Consider the following 20,094-nt stretch of genomic DNA (forward strand, 5'->3'; position numbering starts at 1 on the left):
CTAGTTCTCTTGACATAGACTTTGGAAGAGCAGATTTCTTTTCTAATATATGCGTACAATGTATAAATTTCCCTCTAAGTACTGCATTCACTGCATCTCACACATTTTGATAAGTTGTATTTTCACTTTCAATTAGTTCAAAATATTTTTTAATTTCTCTTGAGACTTTTTTTGTCTATGTATTATTTAGAAATGAGTTGTTTAACCTCCATGTACTTTGGAATTTTCTAGTTATCTTTCTCTTACTTATGGTTTAACTCCATATGGTCTAAGAGCATACTTCGTATGATTTATATTCTTTCAAATTTGTTAAAGTATGTCTTACAGACCAGAATGTGGTCTATCTGAGTGAGCTTGAGAATAACATATATTCTGCTATTGTTGGATCAAATATTATATAAAATATCAATTAGATCCAGTGGGTCAAGGGTACTAGTCAGCTCTATCCTTCTGATTTTCTGCCTGCTAAATACCCAGTTATGGTAACAGATCCATAAAATTCTGCTGGCAGTTCTATCAGTTTTCATCTCATGTATTTTTGACACTCCAAATGATTGCCAAGGTATCTTTCACACCCTACCTCCGGGGATTCCTTCTCTTTGGCTGTGCTGGATGTCCGCTGCAGCGCGGGCTTTCTCTAGTGGCACACAGGCTCAGTAGCTGTGGGGAGCTGACTTCTCCAGTCGCGGCACATCAGCCTAGTTGCCCCACGGCATGGGGGATCTTAGTTCCCAGACCAGGGATCAAACCCACATCCCTTGCATTGGAAGGTGGATTCTTAACCACTGGACCACCAGGGAAATCCCACCTTCAGGGATTCTGTGTTTCTCTCCAGCACATGCTCCCAGACCCCCTATGAAAGCAGCTATAACAATCTCAGGCCAACTTGCCCTAGGAGACCACACCCAAGTTGATGCACTGACTGCAATGCTTGGGTGGCCCAGCAAAAGCAAACAGAGAGCCTGACCCTAGACCTCAGCTGTCCCTAAACAACCTTAGAATTTCCTTTGTTTAGACCCATATTTATGTGTCTAGGGGGGCTTCCCTGGTGGCTGAGCAGGTAAAGAATCCCCCTGTAATGTGGGAGACCTGGGTTCGATTCCAGGGTTGGGAAGATCCCCTAAAGAAGGAAAAAGCTACCCACTCCAGTATTCAGGCCTGGAGAATTCCATGAGTAAACAGTCCATAGGGTCACAAAGACTCAGATACGACTGAGCGACTTTCACTTCACTATGTGTCTAAAGGGAATTGGGCCCACCATCGTGGCCTTAAATACTACATTCCCAGAAGATTAGGTTCAACTAAGAAGATAGAGATTTTCTGCTGCAGGTATGTCCCAATCTATGAGACCCCCAAACCTAGATTTAGAGAATTTTCAAACTGGAAGGGAACTTAAACATCCTTAGGTAAAACCATCTTATTTTATGGATGAGAAACAGATCCAGAGAAGTTACTTGCTAATGGTTATAAAGAATCAAATAGATTAAGAGGACGTTGCTTATATTATAAAGGACTTGTGTGTGTATGTGTGTGTACACTCAGTCGCTCAGTTGTGTCTGACTCTCTGCAACCCCCATTGACTATAGCCCACCAGGCTTCTCTGTCCATGGGATTTTCCAGGCAAGAATACTGGAGTGGGTTGCCATTTCCTTCTCCAGGAAGGAATTTTCCTGACCCAAGGATCGAACCCACATTTCCTGCATCTCCTGCATTGGCAGGTGGATTCTTTACCACTGAGCCACCTGGGAAGCCGATAAAGAACTTATATTTTTAAAAATATTTATTTATTTGACTGTGCTGGGTCTTAGTTGTGGCATGTGGGATATTTATGTGGGATCTTCAGTTGCAGCATGCAGGATCTAGTTCCCTGCCCAGGGATCGAACCCAGACCCCCTGCACTGGGAACTCAGAGTCTTAGCCACTAGACCACCAGGGAAGTCTCCATGAAGAGATTATCTTTAAAGCTCTGATTTCACAAAGGCATTGAAATACAATTCAATTCATAGAAATATAATTTGCTGACAATTTTTGAGGGGACCCATACTCATGTCTCAGACTTTCCAGAACAGGGTTAACTTTAACTATTCTGCCAGGTCATATGCTGTAATTTAAGAATCAAAAAAATATTAATGGTACCTGCCTACCCAAGGATTGTGCAAAGGCTACAGGAATGGAGTCTCTTGATTTTCTTATAGAAACCATTCTAGATTGCCATATCTGGAAAGATCTATAGAGATCATAGTTCCTTGTTTTACAGATGGAGAGGGACTTCCCTGGCAGTGCAGTGGTTAAGACTATGTGCTCCCAATGCAAGGAACATGGGCTTCATCCTTGGTTGGAGAACTAAAACCCTACATGCTGCAAAAAAAAAAAAAAAAAGATGGGAGAAACTGAGGTTCAAGATATGACCTAGCCAAGGTCACATATTAGGCTGGTGGTTAGAACTGAGGCTAGGATCTTTGCCCCTTGACTCCTAACCCACTGCACTTTCTCCTGCCCCGAGTCAATCTGTATGTCTCAGTGCTTTGTTCTCTAGACAAATCCCTCCCTCCCTCATGCCATTGGTTCCAGCTCTTGGCAAAGAGCTTGCTGGGCTCCCAAACATACTTGCAGAAGCTGCAGAAGATGGAGAAGAGCCCCAGGGACATGTTGGCCAGGGACAAGGCATTAACAACATCCTTCCAGGTAAATTCATTCATCTGGGGATGGCTCTGCTCTTTGGTCAGGAAGAAACTGCTGCACTCACCTGGGGCCCAGGAGAGAGGGTAATGGGGTTGCCAAGGTCAGAGAGTCCCAAAAGAAGCTCCCCAGGGACCAGATACCTCCTGCTCCCCTAGACCTCACCCCAGAACTGCACCCTCCCAACATCATTTCACTGGCTGGAATGAAGGAGACTACAGGTTAATGGAGGAGACCCAGGAGGTGAGACAAAGGTGCTGAAGATGAATGCCTGTGAACGTTCAATAGCAAAATGAATGAACCATAGCTATGAATCATGACCACAGCCTCCACCCTTCTCTGACACCTCTTGCCCTACAGCACAGACCTCTCTCCAGCCCATACAGTAACCCTCCTGGCACCCCCATGCCCAGGGTCCAAGGGGTATGGACCATTCCCCAATCTGAGAGATGAGCCCCTTGTCATAAAGACCTTTAACATAAATGAGCCTCCTTTATTTTTACATTACAAAGTAAGTAAGTGTTAAGTGTTAGTTACTCAGTTGTGCCCGACTCTTTGTGACCCCATAGACCGCAGCCCATTTTCCAGGCAAGGATACTGGAGTGGGTTGCCATTTCCTTCTCCAGGGGATCTTCCCAACTCAGGGATCGAACCCGGGTCTCCTGCACTGCAGGAAGATTCTTTATCGACTGAGCTACAGGGGAAGACAAAGCTACTTTTAATACTCTAGAGTGAGCCCACAGGAATCAAAACACTGGCAAGAGGTAACCCCTCACCCCTAGGAGTGGCCCAGGAGGCGAGAGGCTGCCTGATGGGAGGGAAGCACAAAGGGCCTGCTGCAGATCCAGGCTCCTTTGCCCCTCCAGCCACACTCCCTCCCTTAGAAGGAGAGGGTGTGGCTGAGGTGCCCCAGGGTCCTAGTTCAGACAGCCCCCAGCAGCAGGCCGGGTACCAACAGCGGAAGAGATGAGAAACACGAAATGAAGACAGACAGCGCTGGATAGTTCACAGGACACTTACCACATTCTCTCTCCCGATCCTGACAACCTGGGGAGATGCTACTATAATTTTCCCCATTTCACGGTTGAGGAAACTGAGGTCCTGAGAAATGGACATACTTGCTCACAGTCACATATTAGGTGAGTAGAATCAATTCCACCTGTTTGATTCTAAATCTGGTGCTTCTTACTAGGGGCGTGATCTCAGCAGGAGGAGGTCTTTGGGGCAGGGAGTGATGAGGGAGCTCCTCCCAGTGGGGCAGCTACAGCCTTTCCACGCAGAAGCAGCCCCTGCCCGTCCTCCTCTCTCCCCCAGCCTCCTTTGGCAGCAGGGGTCAGCTGGCCCTGGCCATTTTCACAGTCCTGCTGTGTCTGTGTTCACTCTGAGACCAAATACGTGCACTCCTTACACATAAACTGCATTGTGAACCTTGCTTTTAGAGAAAGAGCCCCAGTGCTCTCTGAAACAGGGAGGCCCCGCCGGTTGTAAACACCCTGCCCACATACAGAATCCTGCACTTGAGTAAAATATACAAGTTCCAAGGTGTTTCCACGTCTGTTTTCTCATTTATTCCCCACTCATTTTCGAGGTGAGGAAGCTGAGACTCTGCTTCCATATAGCCCCTCTGTACAGCCCCAGGCATTTCTGGTCTTGGCAAGAGCTAAGACAAGTCATGGTCCTTTCCCATAAATACTGCTGCCAAGATGCATAGGGTGAGAGGGGGGCCAGACTTGGAGTTTAGAGCTAAAAGTTTATCAGGCAGCACAGCAGAACTAACTGCTCCCATAGGCCAGCTTTATTCACCAAGGGGTATCAGTAGCTATAATAATCCCAAAGCCACTGGGACTCCTGAGACCTTGTCATGCCAGATTCCCTCAAAACGTAAGACAGGAAGCAATGCTAGCCAGACAAATCTGGGATGGGAAGGGGAGCAAAGGACTAGAGTTATGTTCCCTCCCTGTCAACCCTTCCCTCCTGGTCTGTCCTGAGTCTCAGGGCTCAGCTGGCAAGACCAAACACCTCTATTCCAGTCTAGCCTACTGTTGCCTGGAAGATTAGCATCCTAGCATCTCTGCCTCTCTGCAGAGATACCTGGGGTATGTCCAACAGTTATGAGACATACCTCATCTATACTGCTTCACCGTTTAATTAATGTTCAATTAATTGTCTACCAGATTATCTTGTTCATTCACAAAGCATGTTCATTTCTGCCGTTTCCAATGGCCCTGTGAGGTCTGCCAGGTAAAGCAAAGACTCAGAGAGGGGAAGAACCTCATTCAAGGTCACACTAGAACTGGCAGAACAAGACTTCCAACTTCACCTTAAGGGTTCTTTCCTGTGTACTCTGCTGTCTACCAACCAACAGGACTGATCATTTTTGTATTTGTTGTAAGCTCAGATCAAGCCAGGTGCTGAGGAAAGTCCTTGGTACCTGCCTGGACCATACAACTTACAGTCTATTCAGGAAAAGAAGACTCATGCATGCATGTGGAGACTTACAGACTGTTCATGGTGATAACTCATCTTACAGGTGGAGAAACTGAGTTTTCAGGACAGTTAAACAATTTGTCCCAGTAAATGGCGGAGCCAGGATTGGAATTGGGCCTCCTTTTTCGCAATTAAAAGCCATCTGCAGCATAATGCATAGGCTCCAGGTATGAAAGGATATGGACCTGAGAGTAAGGGCTGGTGAAATTTAGAGAAAAAAAAGAACAGTCCATTCATTCAGCAAACATTTTGTCTTGGGACAAGAAAGATTAAAACCTGGTCTTGTCTCTCAAAAACCTGGTCTGGCAGAGGCTTCAACCCTGCACAGAAAGGAAGAGGTCACAAGGCTGCTGAGGGAGCATAGAGGAAGGGTCCTGCCTGTCAGGGGGCTCAGAGGAGGGATCAGAGCCGAGGCCTTGCCCAGCAGTGGCCGGCAGGACTAGCTTGTGTCGCTCCCCAGCTGCTTGGAGGTCATCAGTGGCTCCCAGCACCCTCAGGATGGAGCTCAACTCCTTCATCTGATATGCAAGTCCTTTCTGCATCACCCCTCGAGCCCTTCTCTGCCCCCTTCTGGTCTCGGGTTGAGTAGTAGTCCTCTTTGGGAAGCCTGGCGCGCCCTCAAGTCTTGAGGTGCTCCTCCTCTGCACTGCCACATCTCCTTGCTCACCGTGTGACAGTTGGCACTCTGTATTGGCACCGCCTATGTAGTCTTCCTTCTCTAGTACAGGGAAAGGAACTTGCGTGCCGACCGAGATCCCCGGTGCCCAGCATGAGGCCTGACAATAGAAGTTGTTCGGTGATTGTTAAATTAATAGAGCACTCTGGTGCTTGCCTGAGATCCTCTCCCTGCACTCAGTCCCTCAAAGCGTGTCTAGTCTGTCCCATGAGAAGCCTTCTCAAACGAACAATCCAGCCTCTTCAACACACCCAAGCATCTACCTGATGCTTATGATCTTCCATTATTCATTTTAAAAAATGTGTTTGCTGATGCTTGCCCTGAGCCCAGCCTGCATGTTCTGGGCACACAGAGCACCCTCAGGAGGCTGGGAATCTGGTCGGGGAGGCAGATGTGTGCAGGGACAGTGATGGCGGTGTGACGAGTATTGTTGGACAAAGGTTTGTCCGGTTGCTGAGTGTGTTCAGGGAAGACTAAGTCTGTGAGGGGGGCAGGGGAAGGCTCCACCAACAGGATATTTACGACTCTATAAGCATAAACAAAAGGGGTGGGTGGTAGCGGGGAGGGCGGGGCGGTGGCGAGGGCAGCTTCTTGGCAAAGGAAATTGCAAGAAGGAAAGCACAATGAGGAGGCTGGATCCCAAGGAGAGGGGCGCCTGGAGGCAGAGCCGGCAGGGAGGACACCATTGTGATAGCTGGTGTGATCTTGCATTGCCGCTGTGACTAGGCAGTAATGTTTATTTAGTAAGAGGGTGTAGGAGGGTGTCTTGCTCAGATGTGGGTTGCGAGTGGAGGGTGGTCTCAAGGGGAGAGGCTGAAGAAAAGGAAATCAGCCATGAAACTGGTGAGGAGAACGAGGTGAGCGAGCCGGAACGGCAGACGCTGGGGCTGCTCCTGAAAGGAGTAGGGAGGGTTGCGTATGACTCGGGGCTTTCTAGGGAAAAGCAAGGACAGCGGTGTGGGTTCCGTGTGCAGGAACCCGGCAGCATTGGTGCGAGAACGCTCCAGGTGACACTTCCCCGCGGGCAGGCAGTGAGCCACGGGCACAGCCACTTGTGTGAGAAACGACCTGCCTCCCCGCGGCCACCCCACTCCACCCGCTACCCTAGAGGCCAACAGCCCAACAGAGAACCGGCCTCCTCCTGACGCTGGTCCGTCCAAGCTGAAGACATCAGCGTGCTCCTCCTCGTCCCTCCCTCTCCGCTATTCCTCGCGCCCTTTGGGATGGCAGCAACGGCGAAGATGCCCAGGTGAAAACACAGAAGAGACCAAGCCGGGGCTGGGCGCCAACACGTCAGGACAGCTCTTTCCCCACTCCCGCCACCCCTGCTCCCCGCCCCCACCGCTGACAGCACGTGGAGGAGGCACGTGCTGCTGCGGATGCTTACCTGGGGACCAGACATTCTTACGTGGGGTGGGGGCCCACACTCCTCCCCCCGCTTCCTGTGCGGTGGAGGGGCCAGCCAAGGCAAGCGGGAGCTGCCGACCTGAGCCTCTCACCCCTGGCTCTTAGCTCACAATCCCCAAGAGGCAGGGGAGGGGCAACAGGGCTTTAGTTGGCATGAAGAGGGGCCTCATTTTGCAGGGGAGCCCGAGGTCTTGAAGCGGCAGCACGGGTAGGGGGGTGGTGGAATGGAGGGATCTGGGAGGAGTGGACTAGTGTAACACGACGAATGTGCAAAGGCTCAGCAGGTGAAGAGACGAGCGTGTGCACGGTGCATGGGAGGTAGGCGGGGAGCTGGGGGTAGGTAAAGCTGTAAAGAGACGCTGGGGGTCCAGCCTGTGAAGGGCCCCTGGAATATAAGGCCCCTCCTCGTGGGCAGGGCTTCGGCTCTGCTTGGATCACTGCTGTATCTTTGAGCCTGTATGAATGCTAGGCATACAGTACCCTCCCGCCCCCAGCCTCAGTATTTGTTGGATCAATGACAAGCCGAGTAATCTACACTCAGTCCTGAAAAATTGTACATTTTAAGTAGGGAAATGACAAGGTCAAGTTGATTTAGAAAGATTATCCTGGCAGCCATTGTGGAGGAAGGCTCTCTTAAACACCGCATGAGCTGGGGCTGTGGTGCTGGAGCAAAGACATCTTGTTAGACAGCAGCAGACAGGACCAAGAAGTAGCCTGACCAGGAGCCCCTGTGAGAGGGAATGCCAAGACAGCAGAAGAGTGAGAGGGAGGAGGAAAGAGCCCCTCTGAGGTATCCAGGTTCCGTAACTGGACGAGTATGTGCCACAGACACCTGTTAGTGTTCCGGAGGATCCCAAGCACTACTTCTAATACTGCCCCACATTCTCTACCCTGTTGCTAAGTCACTGCAGCAAGAGCTTCCAGGGCCGCACAGAATATGCGAGAGAAGGGGTGGAGTCAGGTCAGGTGACCCCTTGCCTCACCTGGCAGCCTGGAGAGGGAAGAGACGAATAGGATCTAGCCTGTCCTGAGTGGCTGCTAGCCACTGGGCACTGTGCTCAATGCTTTACAGACATTATAGTCATCTTACTGGGTTTTTTCAAATGCCTCTAATGTTAGTATTAGCATTCCCATTCTCCAGAAGAGGAAATGGGCATTAGTCAATTTTACCATTACTAGTTAGTGGTTCTAAGAATTGAACAGTTTGACACTAAAGTCACACCTAAGGTATTTGAGAAACTAAACTGGAGATCCAGGATGGAGGCAAGTAAAGCTGTGCTACAAGTCTAAGCCCAAGTGTCAGGTCAGCTTCTTTCTGTCATTTGTATTTCTCTTCATTTTCCCAGGCAACATGAACCATTAAAGTGGCAAAATAAAAACTGTCACATAATGATCATAATACTGGCCTTGACTTTTAACCAGATTTACATCCCAGCTCTAGCATTAACAGAGGTGTACATCTGAACAAGTTACTTTGGTTTCCTGAACCTATTTCCTTATCTGTAAAATGGGATTGCTGTGACAATAAGCTTATAATTTATATTAAATAAAAATACAAATAATAAATATATTAAATAATGCTCAGCACAGGACAGAAGCTCAACCATCATCATCATTATTCTAAGGACATGATCATGCATCTGTTACCCCGGACATCCCCAAGGCTTCCTTCAGAAGGGGGAGAGGAAGTAGGGAGATCTAATAAAAACCCTCCTCTCGAACTGGCAGAAGTTTCTCCCTTCCTCTCATTCTGGATCTCACAGAAGTAGAGAACAGGAATAGGGGAACATGTGCTTCTGGCTAGTCCAAATTGAGGCGGCAAGAGTCTGGACTTTATTCTAAGTGTAAAGAGAAACGTGGAGGTCGTTTTTTATAGAAGTATTATAACCTGATATGCTTTTAAAGGATGATGACAACAGCCTCTGTGGAAATGGACTGAAGGAGGGTGAGAACAGAGGCAGAAGGCACTTGAGGAGGTTACTGCATCCATCCAGGCCAGAGATGCTGGCAGCTTGGACCAAGAGGGTAGGGGTGGAGGCGCTGAGCAGCAGTCAGAGTGGGATATATTTTGAAGACAGAGCTGAGACTTGCTGACTGGTGTGGGAAGAACAGGATGACTTGGGTTTTGGGTCTCAACAGCAGTGTGACACAGGTGCTGATGGAAACAGAAGGACCGGTGACAAAACGGCCTTGGGGTGTAACTCAAGACTTCCATTTTGGACACGTTAGGTTTGTAATGACATCAAGTGAGACTGTTGGATAAATTAAGTCTGCATGAAACTCAGGGAGAGATCAGGATAGGAGACACACATGTGAGTCAGCAGCATGTGGGTGGCGTTTAAAGCCAAGGGAAATGATTAGATCACCTAGCAGAGAAAGAAAAGAGGACCAAGGATTCAGCCTCAGAGCAGTCCGAACTATTAGTGTCATGAGACAAGAAAGATGCAGGGGGTAAAGTGGAAGATGGTAATGTTCCAAATCAAAATGAAGAACAAAGCTTTTAAAAAGGGAGTAGTCCACGAATCGAATGCTGCTTGGACTACAGAAGTCCAGTTACTCCAAGCATTCAGTCTCCTTCCTCCCAAGCTCCAGGTTCTTTAGGGAAGATGCACCTCATCTTGTGTGTGGGGGTTCTGCACATGGGCTTTCATACTAGAAGTGTGGGCTCAATTATTCTTAAGTTGTGTGACCTTAGCTAAGTTACTTAATTTCCTCAGACTTTGATATATACCCTCTGCATGTTCATCACTACTCAAGTGAACTACTTCCATAGTATCCCCTACACACGTTACTCTGTCACTTCTGTATTTATTTCTTCACACTTCTATGAAGAAATCTTCTAGGACTGTCTTAATCAGCCAGAACAGCTTATAGATGTGAACTAAACAGGAATGTTAGAACCTGACCTCTAGCACTTTGTACCTGTATAATCACAGGTCAGGTGCTTAATCTCTGAGATGATCCAGCTCTGTAAAATAGGAATACTATATAATACCTTATGAGTGAGTGAAGTCGCTCAGTCGTGTCCGACTCTGCGACCCCATGGACTGTAGCCCACCAGGCTCCTCCGTCCATGGGATTCTCCAGGCAGGAATACTGGAGTAGGTTGCCATTTCCTTCTCCAGGGGATCTTCCTGACCCAGGGATCGAACCCAAGGTTTCCTGCATTGCCGACAGACGCTTTAACCTCTGAGCCACCAGAGAAGTCGTATAATACCTTATAGATGGTGATTATATAAAGATTAAATCAGACAATGGCTATGCCTGGCAGAAAAAGAGCTCACCAAACAGTATTTATCATCTCTGAATCTATACCACCAGTGATCTCAGTGCTTGTGGACTAATAACTTAGAAGCCAAGGACACAGTCAGGCCTCCTTTCCCTCCTTCTAGAGCCCTCACAGGAGAATGGGAGGCACAGTCAGTTGTTACTCATACTCGGTGAACCTAAGTAGGGCCAGCTGGGTGGATTATTGAGACAAATACAGATTGCTAATTATTTTGGAAAATTATCAGGGAGTGGATTCCTACCATCCACACACTCAAGCAAGAAATGCAAGCATTTTCTAAGATTCTTTCCTTCCATTCTTTTTGCCACACGGTACCAGTTAACAAGATGGTGATCTACTGTACTTTTTAAATGCCACACTTCATCAAGCCTAAGATGACATCCATTGTTAAGACACACGATTATTTCATGTAGCTATAAGAAAAAAAAATGCTGCCACTTAAACAATGACCTACCACTGACTTCTAGAAGCATCCAGGTCTCAAGAGATTAAATGTGGAGGAAGAAAAGTACATCTTACGATTGATAAAATACAGCACTTCTCATTCCATCACCATCTTAATCCAGACCTCCAATATCTCTTGCCTGGACTGGGATGAAGGCTCACAGAGGTTTTGCCTCCACTCATCCTCTGTTGTCAAAATGAGATTTCTAAAAAGGTCAATTTTATCAACTCCCTATCCCCAATCCTTCAATTAGCTCTTTTCTCATACCCCTCGGCCAATACTCTTCACTTTAAACTAGCTCCAATTCCCCAAATGTTATATTACTTCTTGTCAACGTCCCTCACGTGCAATTTTTTTTATCTAGAATTGTTTATCATCCTATTCATCTACCTATCTCCTAGCTGTTAGAAGTAAAACTGTTCTGGTCAGGAGATGTCTCAGTCCACCCGTGATTGGCAGGATTATTTTGGTTGATGTGGCTTGTTAAGTGGATATTCCTTTGTTTATTCACAAATAAATTCTATCCAAAAATGAACCCTCCCCCTACCCCGAAAGACAGCCTTTCCATAGAGAGGACAGTTGGTACCCTCCAGATAAGCTCTAACTCTTGTTTCTCAGTTCCCAAGCAGGTGTCAGCTCCTCCAAGTCTTCTTAGGTTCTCTAAGCTGAGTTAGGTAGCTCTCCTTGGTGCGCCATGACATTCCATGTGTACTTCCATCATAGCCCTTTTTATACTATGTTGTGATGGCTGAGTTACTTTCTCCCCAACTAGACTGTGAGCTTCCTGGAAACAGGGGCCTGTCTTACTCAGCTGTGTCATTCTCCAGAATCTTGAAGCTAGAAGGCACTTAATACTTAGTAACTAAGTATTATTTACTTATGGATGGGTGGATGGATGGGTAAATGAAAAATGGTTACTGTATATAATCACTGGGTATTAGTCCCTCTAGGAGATGCTACCTCCAAAATAACTTCACAATGCTCCTTTCTCTGAACTTGGTAACCAGCTTAACCAGGAAATCACAATGGCACCACCTAGTGGTCAATGTAGGGAGTAGAGTGAAGTAAGCCAGACCTTATCAATTGCTTCACTTCCACTTTTCACTTTCAAGCATTGGAGAAGGAAATGGCAACCCACTCCAGTGTTCTTGACTGGAGAATCCCAGGGACGGGGGAGCCTGCTGGGCTTCCGTCTACGGGGTCGCACAGAGTCGGACACGACTGAAGCGACTTAGCAGCAGCAGCAGCAACAGTCCATAGGGCGGCAGAGTCAGACGCGACTGTTGCAACTTAGTGCACACACATACACACACACCGGAATTACACACTATCGCTAGCCAAGCCAGGCTGTTTATCATCCTCCAGTACCCAATATTCTGCTTCCCAGATGAATTTGAAGCTAGAGTTACACAAACTATTAAATAGCCTCAAGCCCAATCTTAAACACTTCTAGTTACAAAAGACTGTTAACAGTGTTTCTGGAAAATGACTTGCCAGCCTTTTTTGCAGGAAGAGAACTTTCCTTCTTTAATGCTCTAACTCATGAGAGAATAGATGGAGATAAAGGAGAAGCAAAGTACACTGGATGGTCCTCTGAAACTGACTGGTTGGGTACATGTGACCCAGAGAGGATCCCAGGAGAGACTGATATGATTCTACCATCCCACATAAAAGTAATAACAACAGTGTTTCCATTCACACAGGATCGCCTTCAAAGAAGTTCATGATTCACCCACATGCTTTCGTCTCTCTTGCTACCTCCCACCAGGGCAGAGGTTGGGGCAACAAGGAGGTGAGAGGTCCATGTCCTGACAGCCTTTGTCAGAGTCCACTCTCGGTGGACCTGAACCCCGGGAAGTTGGATTCAGTGCTTGGAGGCAGAGCCACTGGCTGGCTTAGCAACTTGCTCATGACACTGATTTTAGCATCCTGCTTCTCAATGTCCTCATACGGAGTCCAGGACAGGTCGTGCTGTAGCTTGTAGGCACCAAGGAAGTCATGTGGACGACTCGTCCCCCATTCCTAGAGAAGGCAAAGGAGGCCGTTCTGATCAGGGCGGGAGGTACAGAAGTTGAGTCCATTTCCTAATTATACCACAATTTTCTTTTTTTGGCTTTTCACTTCAGACCAGTCAGAATCATCCTTGACAAGCACTGCATTACACATCAGGTACCTCCCTGAACAGAGATAATGATTGTGAAATAATTTAAGTGCATATATTTTTCAGTCACCTCTGGGCTCATGCCACCTCTAGTTTTCTAGAAAATCACTTACCAACTCCTATGCCTACATTTTCTCACACATAACACATATGTGCGCACACACACACACAATACACCAAGAATTTCTTAAAGACAGGAGTAGGTTTCTGTAGCAACAATTAAATGTTCTTACCTCTGGAGAAATAATGGAGAAATACTGCTGGCCACTCTCCCGTTTATAAAGGTAGTAGATGCTGCCCGGCTTTTTCACCATATTACAAGCCACATGGTGCAAGTCAGCATCCCTACGAGCATCTTCCAAAACCTGAAATCCACAGAGACAGAGCCAATCGGGTATGAGAGCAAACAGCACTCATACTCAGTGGGCATCCCACCCGAAAGCTGGAACCTGTTCCATGCTGAGGGTCTTGCTCCCTCACATCAGTGAATCATGACTGAGATCCAGATGACACTGAAGAGAAAAATTAGACTACATTATGCGACTATGCTATAAAAATGCCTTTGGAAAACTTATATTTCAAAATGTCAAGTACTACTGGCTTTGGGTGGTTTTTAAATTTCTTCCCAGTTTTTTAGTGGTAAGTATATTTCTTTTATAACTGAAAACAAATTTTCCCCTTTAGATGCTTTTTACCTCACTGAGCTTTCGCCCAGTGAAAAACCTTATACTTAACCTCTTGGGCTTATCCTATTTTGCTCAACACTTCTATATTTCTAGGAGGTACCGAAACAAGTTAAGTTACACTGATTATGAGCAAGTTCAGTCAATCCTGTGGACTAAATGAAGAAAATGAAAGCTTACCAAAAAGCTACTACTTACCTTCCTGGCTTGTTCTTGCAAATGTTCGATTTGCTCAGCTATGACTGTCAGTTTGTTGGTGGCATTTGCTCTGATGAATTCATTAGCCTAAGGGTGAGAAAAAACTGAACTGTGGGTCAGAAAAGGGTAAGACTTTACGATGCTCCTATTTAGAGCCCAATGTGAAATTATGTCAACATGTTGGCTTATGCCTTTCATACCCTTCCCATTTTCACCATTCCCCCGTGAACACCCACTCACCCCAAGGCCTAGCTCAGAAGGCACTGCCCAGGAGAAGTCAACGCTGCCATGACCCCATGACCCCATAACATGGAAATAAGTGCTCTTTTTCTATCTCCCAAACTATCTATCTTGTTCACTCTAGATTCTGGTCACACTCAAAATTTTCAGTCTTCCAACATGCCCCAATCTCTTTTGCTTCCAAGTAATTTTGCATATGGCCTCTCCTCCATCCAATACATTTCCCCTCTTGCTCTTTTGCCTGACTAACCCCACTTATTCCTCAGATCTCCATCTGTTTTCTCACATTTAAACATTTCTGAAATCAGGGATGGATCTTACAATGAAAACCTGAAGACACTTGTGCTATGTCTCTTATGGCCTGCGATATAGAAACCTGACTATATATAGAAGGTATCTTTTTTTTAAATTTTAATTGGAGGCTAAATACTTTACAATATTGTAGTGGTTTTTGCCATACATTGACATGAATCAGCCATGGGCATACATGTGTTCCCCATCCTGAACCCCCCTCCCACCTCCCTCCTCATCCCATCCCTCACGATCGTCCCAGCGCACCAGCCCTGAGCACCCTGTCTCATGCAACGAACCTGGACTGGCGATCTGTTTCACATATGATAATATACATGTTTCAATGCTATTAGAAGGTATCTGTTAAACTGACCATTATTCAGTTGAGTTATTTACATCACACTTAATTATATTTAACTTATATTTGCATTCCTGTCACTTAAAATGTATTTTTAAAAGACTGGAAGCTCAGTGGGTAAAGAATTTGCCTAAAAGGCAGGAGACCCGGATTTGATTCCTGGGTCAGAAAGATCCCCTGGAGAAGGAAATGGCAACCCACTCCAGTATTCTTGCCTGGAGAATCCCATGGACACAGGAGCCTGGCAGGCTACAGTCCATGGGGTCGCAAGGGTCGGACACGACTTAGCGACTAAACCACCACCACTATGATGTACACCTGGAACAATTATCATATACACAGAAGATTGTCATGTTCTAGGAAATTCAACTGAAGGCACTGAAATTGCTTTAAAGAAAATAACTTTCAAAGCTAGGAGACACATATGTAACCAATTCAAGTACTGGGAAGGATTATCATCCACACATCAGAAATTTGTCAAAAAACTTCCAGATTTTTTTTCACAAAAAGCTGATTAATTTTTTTTTTTTTTTTTTGGCTCTGTCCAACCAGAGACTGAATCAAGGTCCCAGCAATGAAAGCAGAGTCCTAGCCACTGGACCACCAGAAGAGTTTCAAAAAAAACAAAACACTGATTAACTTTTAGTGGTATACAACTGTTAAGGAAAAGAAAGTAAGAGGTTAAACTTGAACTAAGAAATATTAAGAGAATTTGCTGGTTAGTTGAGGAAGCTTATGATCAAGGTCAGGTATCAGTCGTGTTCTGAGTGAAGAGAAAACAACTGAGTAGGCTGAGTCAAGCCTTTATCTGTTTCACAGACACACACTGAGCAACTACCATGGGTCAGACACCACGCTAGGCACTGCGCTGGACACACTGGCAAACATGAGAAAGAGGCCACAGCCTTTGTTAAGACTACAGTCTAATGCAACTATCCTTGAGGATAGAAACAAGTCACATGTGAAATTGTAAATTTTCTAGTAGCTGTGTTAAAAGTAAAAATAAATAAGTAAAATTAATTGTAATAATATAGTGAATTACCTGGCAGTCCAGTGGTTAGGACTTGGCACTTTCATTGTGGTGGCCTGGGTTCAATCCCTGGTTGGGGAACTAAGATTCCATAAGCCACATGGCACAGCCAAAAAAACCCAAAAAACTACTAATATAGTTTATTTAACCCAATATATCAAAAAATTGAGCACTGAAGAATTGATGCTTTTGAACTGTGGTGTTGAAGAAGACTCTTGAGAGTCCCTTGGACTGCAAGAAGATCAAACCAGTCAATCCTAAAGTCCTGAATATTCATTGAAAGGACTGATGCTAAAGCTGAAACTCCAATACTTTGGCCACTTGATGCAAAGAACTGACTCACTGGAACAAAGACCCTGATGCTGGGAAAGATTGAAGGCAGGAAGAGAAGGGGATGACAGAGGATGAGATGGCTGGATGGCATCACCGACTCGATGGACATGAGTTTGAACAAACTCCGGGAGTTGGTGATGGACAGAGAAGCCTGGCATGCTGCAGTCCATCGGTCGCAAAGAGTCTGACATGACTGTGACTGATCAGAAAATTTATCATTTCAACATGTAATCAAATAAAAATTGTTAAGAGATATTTTACATTTCATATTAAGTGTATATTTTATATTCACAGTACCTATCAATTTGGATGCTATATTTTCATTGGAAAAACTTGATCTGTATTGAGACTTCATAAAGTTTATAGTTGGAAGAGTCAATTCACATACTCAAATTGTTCCAAATATACTTGTTGCCAGTCATTAATTCAATTACCAGGTTTTAAAATTTAAATTAATTAAGATCACATTAAAACTTTTTTTTTGAGATCACATTAAAATTTAAAATAGTTTATCAACTGCACTAATAGATAAGAAAGTCTCACTGAGGTTGTGACATTTGACTTGGGTCTGAAGGAAAGGGCTAGCCATGCAAAAAAATCAGAGAAGCAGCTTCCAGGCATTTCTGAGGCCAGTGCAGCTTGAGTAGTTAGTGAGGGGAGATGTAAAAAAGGGTGCAGGCATCAGATCACGTAAGGCTTTATGACCCCTGATACAAGAACTTGCACTTTGTTCCAGGGACAGTGAGGCACCTCATGGCCAAGCAGAGAGTAGGTGGTCCCTGAGCTAGGATAGTTCTGGTTAAGAGTGGCCTTGAAATAAATCTTTTTTCTTAAGGTGGCAACAAATCTGTTCTTTGTACACAAAAGAACCTAATTAAAACAGAAATAAGAGAAAGACTACCTCTAACCACTAAGCACAAACTCTGGTCCTAATCACTCTGAAGCCCTTTGCATATTGTCTCATTTAATTCTCGTAATACCTTATGAAGCTGGAGCTGATAACTTCACTTTCTCATTTTAGGATTAGACTCAGACAGGTGAAGTAGCCTGTCCAAGGTTTGAAGGCTTCCCTGATGGCTCAGCGGTATAGAATCCGCCCGCCAATGCAGGAGATGGAGGAGAGGCTCCCTAGGTTGGGAAGATGTCCTGGAGAAGGAAATGGCCAAATACGACACTATTCTTGCCAGGATAATCTCATGGAGAGGAGCCCGGCAGGCTACAATCCAAAAGGTCACAAGAACAACTGAGCACACACACACATCCACAAATCTCAACACAGATCAGTCTGATTCTAAATTCCGTGCCTTAATACCAGGCTTCTTGCACTTTCGAACACCCACGAATACCTAAATTGCATGTAAGAAGTCAGTCCTGCTACAAAGTACATTTCAGTTCACAAACTGAAATACTCTTGATTCTGTTTATCTTCAGAGTGCTTTTTCTTCAGTTTCTCAAAGAAAATGGAAAAATGAAGGTAGCACAATAATGCATACTCTGTATTTCACTAGATTACAGACTAAAGGACAAAAACTGTCTTCCTTCTTTCTTTTCCACGTCCTTGTAATAAACATGTCACTCAGTAACCCACCAAAAATGTTTGCCTAAGATGTGACTCTGGGAGCCTCCCTGCCAATAAGTGATTTGATTCAACAGACACATAAAGTGAAGGTGAACTGTCCAACTCTTTGTGACCCCGTGGACTATACAGTCCATGGAATTCTCCAGGCTGGAATACTGCAGTGGGCAGCCTTTCCCTTCTCCAGGGGATCTTCCCGACCCAGGAAGCGAACTGGAGTCTCCTGCATTGCAGGCAGATTCTTTACCAACTGAGCTATCAGGGAAGCCCACATAATGTTTTCATAATCCATAAAAGTCAGATTTTACTTTTCACCTCTCTAGGAAAGAGAAAGCACATAATATATCAAAGGAGATTTCCTAAGCATTTGAAAACAAAACTGAGATACCGAGACATACATGTAATGGAATTTGAGCACATTATTAAATTTTTTTGAGCAAAATGAAGGCCTTTGAATATAACCAAGGCCAAATGTGATCATATACACCAGGATGAGGGGATATCATAAATTTTAAAGTAGCAATGCCCTGTATCTGTACATCTCAAAGAGGGTTCTACAACTGGAAGTCTTGGGAAGAATGATTAGAGGAAACCTGGATTTTCAAGAATTTCAGACTTAACAGTTCTCCTAGTTCACACCCTGCATTTTACAGATAAAGAAGCTGAGGTCCAGAGAAAAGTAATTTACCTCAAGTCACAGTGCAAGTTAATATCAAAACTGGGATTAAAAATTCATGTGTTCAAATTCCCAGTGACCCTGGGAGAACTGTTTGCAGGAAGAAAGGGGAGGAGCCAGTTATACATAAGTTTTGCAACAAAGGGCAGGTAGTTTGAACATCAAAAGACTATTACTAATTAAAGAAAAGCAGGTAATCCAAACTAAAGAATTAAGCGCTTTTCTATATATGTGAAGATACAAGAGTCTGGACTCACTGAAATCATTCCTTTGATATGCACCTCAGCTATCTGAGGCAGCATCCTGTTTTCATCCTAAGCTTCCTCAGTGCTCACTATAAGCAGTGGCTACAGTCTGATAGATGACTGCTAGATGGGAGATATTCTCTCCTTCCTGAGTTCCCTCAGGGCTCACTACCTGTGAAGGCAGCAATTGCTAAGGACTGTCTAGTCAAGGCTATGGTTTTTCCTGTGGTCATGTATGGATGTGAGAGTTGGACTGTGAAGAAGGCTGAGCGCCGAAGAATTGATGCTTTTGAACTGTGGTGTTGGAGAAGATTCTTGCGAGTTCCTTGGACTGCAAGGAGATCCAACCAGTCCATTCTGAAGGAGATCAGCCCTGGGATTTCTTTGGAAGGAATGATGCTAAAGCTGATACTCCAGTACTTTGGCCACCTCATGCGAAGAGTTGACTCATTGGAAAAGACTGATGCTGGGAGGGATTGCGGGCAGGAGGAGAAGGGGACGACAGAGGATGAGATGGCTGGATGGCATCACTGACTTGATGGACGTGAGTCTCAGTGAACTCCGGGAGTTGGTGATGGACAGGGAGGCCTGGCGTGCTGCGATTCATGGGGTCGCAGAGTCGGACACGACTGAGCGACTGAACTGACTGACTGTGACATCCTTATTTACTCATACAGCATGAAATACTCCATTTCTCAGAGATTATGGGCACTCAAGCTGCAACTGAAGGTGTGTTTGGTCTCAGAAGATCAGCTGGAGTCAGGCCACCAACTGGCCATGAACATGTATTCCCCGAGTGTAATATGGAGTCAAAAAAACCCACTACTCCACACTAAGTGGCTGGGAGGACCAAATATGCAAGAAGATAGTCATTCACTATCCCAGCCCCGCCTCCTCACCTTCTGCACCTGCTCTGCGAGCGCCACGAGGTCTAAAGGGTCCCCGGCCCGGTGGGTGTGGTAGGGGCTCACCAGGGCCAGGCCGCCGGGATTCGGGGTGAGCTCCACCAGGGCTCCTGCGACACACACCCAGGAACAGAGGCCGTGAGCGCCCGCCCTCGGCCTCCCGTGGAGCCCGGCAGACTAGCTGCTCCGGAAGGGCTTCTTTTCCCCATCTGACTCCCGCCTACCTCCCCGACCTGCCGCCGACAGAACTCCTTGGTTTTCTGTGACTCCCTGGGTCCCCCCGGGCGTTGCTGTATCTTCCATGACAGGACTTTGTTCTTCTCACTACCCAGGCGGCGCGAGACTGCAGAACATGCGCAAAAAAGCCCGTGGGCGGAGCTTCCGCGTCTTCTGACCACTAGGCGTCGGAACTGCC

The 20,094-nt window shown here is 45.9% G+C and overlaps 2 protein-coding genes across 9 annotated transcripts in view; both read right to left on the reverse strand.

Moving 5' to 3' along the window:
- Positions 1-12,386, reverse strand: part of TMEM269 (transmembrane protein 269) — a 29,753-nt gene extending 17,367 nt beyond the window's left edge. For 4 of the 7 annotated variants that reach the window (XR_009735500.1, XR_009735499.1, XM_061412286.1 and 1 more), the window contains exons 1-3: positions 7,230-12,386; positions 5,834-5,942; positions 2,608-2,746 (exon numbers count right to left, since the gene is read on the reverse strand). Coding sequence is in view for 5 of the 7 variants with exons in the window: in XM_061412286.1 (XP_061268270.1) it covers positions 2,608-2,746; positions 5,834-5,942; positions 7,230-7,244 (263 nt within the window). In the remaining 2 variants the exon portion in view is untranslated. Of the gene's footprint in view, positions 1-2,607; positions 2,747-5,833; positions 7,177-7,229 lie in introns of those variants that run through there. The other 3 variants (XM_061412289.1, XM_061412290.1, XM_061412288.1) reach the window with 2 other exon arrangements.
- A 96-nt stretch (positions 12,387-12,482) lies between these two features.
- Positions 12,483-20,079, reverse strand: C3H1orf50 (chromosome 3 C1orf50 homolog). Of its 2 annotated transcripts, none has more exons than XM_061412300.1 (5): positions 19,913-20,079; positions 19,674-19,789; positions 14,026-14,112; positions 13,378-13,509; positions 12,483-13,005 (listed from the first exon to the last, which is right to left on the reverse strand). In XM_061412300.1, exons 1-5 carry the CDS (start codon positions 19,980-19,982, stop codon positions 12,805-12,807), a joined length of 606 nt encoding a protein of 201 aa, XP_061268284.1. In that variant the 5' UTR covers positions 19,983-20,079; the 3' UTR covers positions 12,483-12,804. The 2 variants fall into 2 exon arrangements, with proteins under 2 accessions (XP_061268284.1, XP_061268283.1); XM_061412299.1 differs by having other exon boundaries at positions 19,904-20,079.
- Between the last annotated feature and the right edge of the window lie 15 nt (positions 20,080-20,094).

Source organism: Bos javanicus, chromosome 3 (assembly GCF_032452875.1).
Source record: "Bos javanicus breed banteng chromosome 3, ARS-OSU_banteng_1.0, whole genome shotgun sequence".
Classification (NCBI taxonomy): Eukaryota; Metazoa; Chordata; class Mammalia; order Artiodactyla; family Bovidae; genus Bos; species Bos javanicus.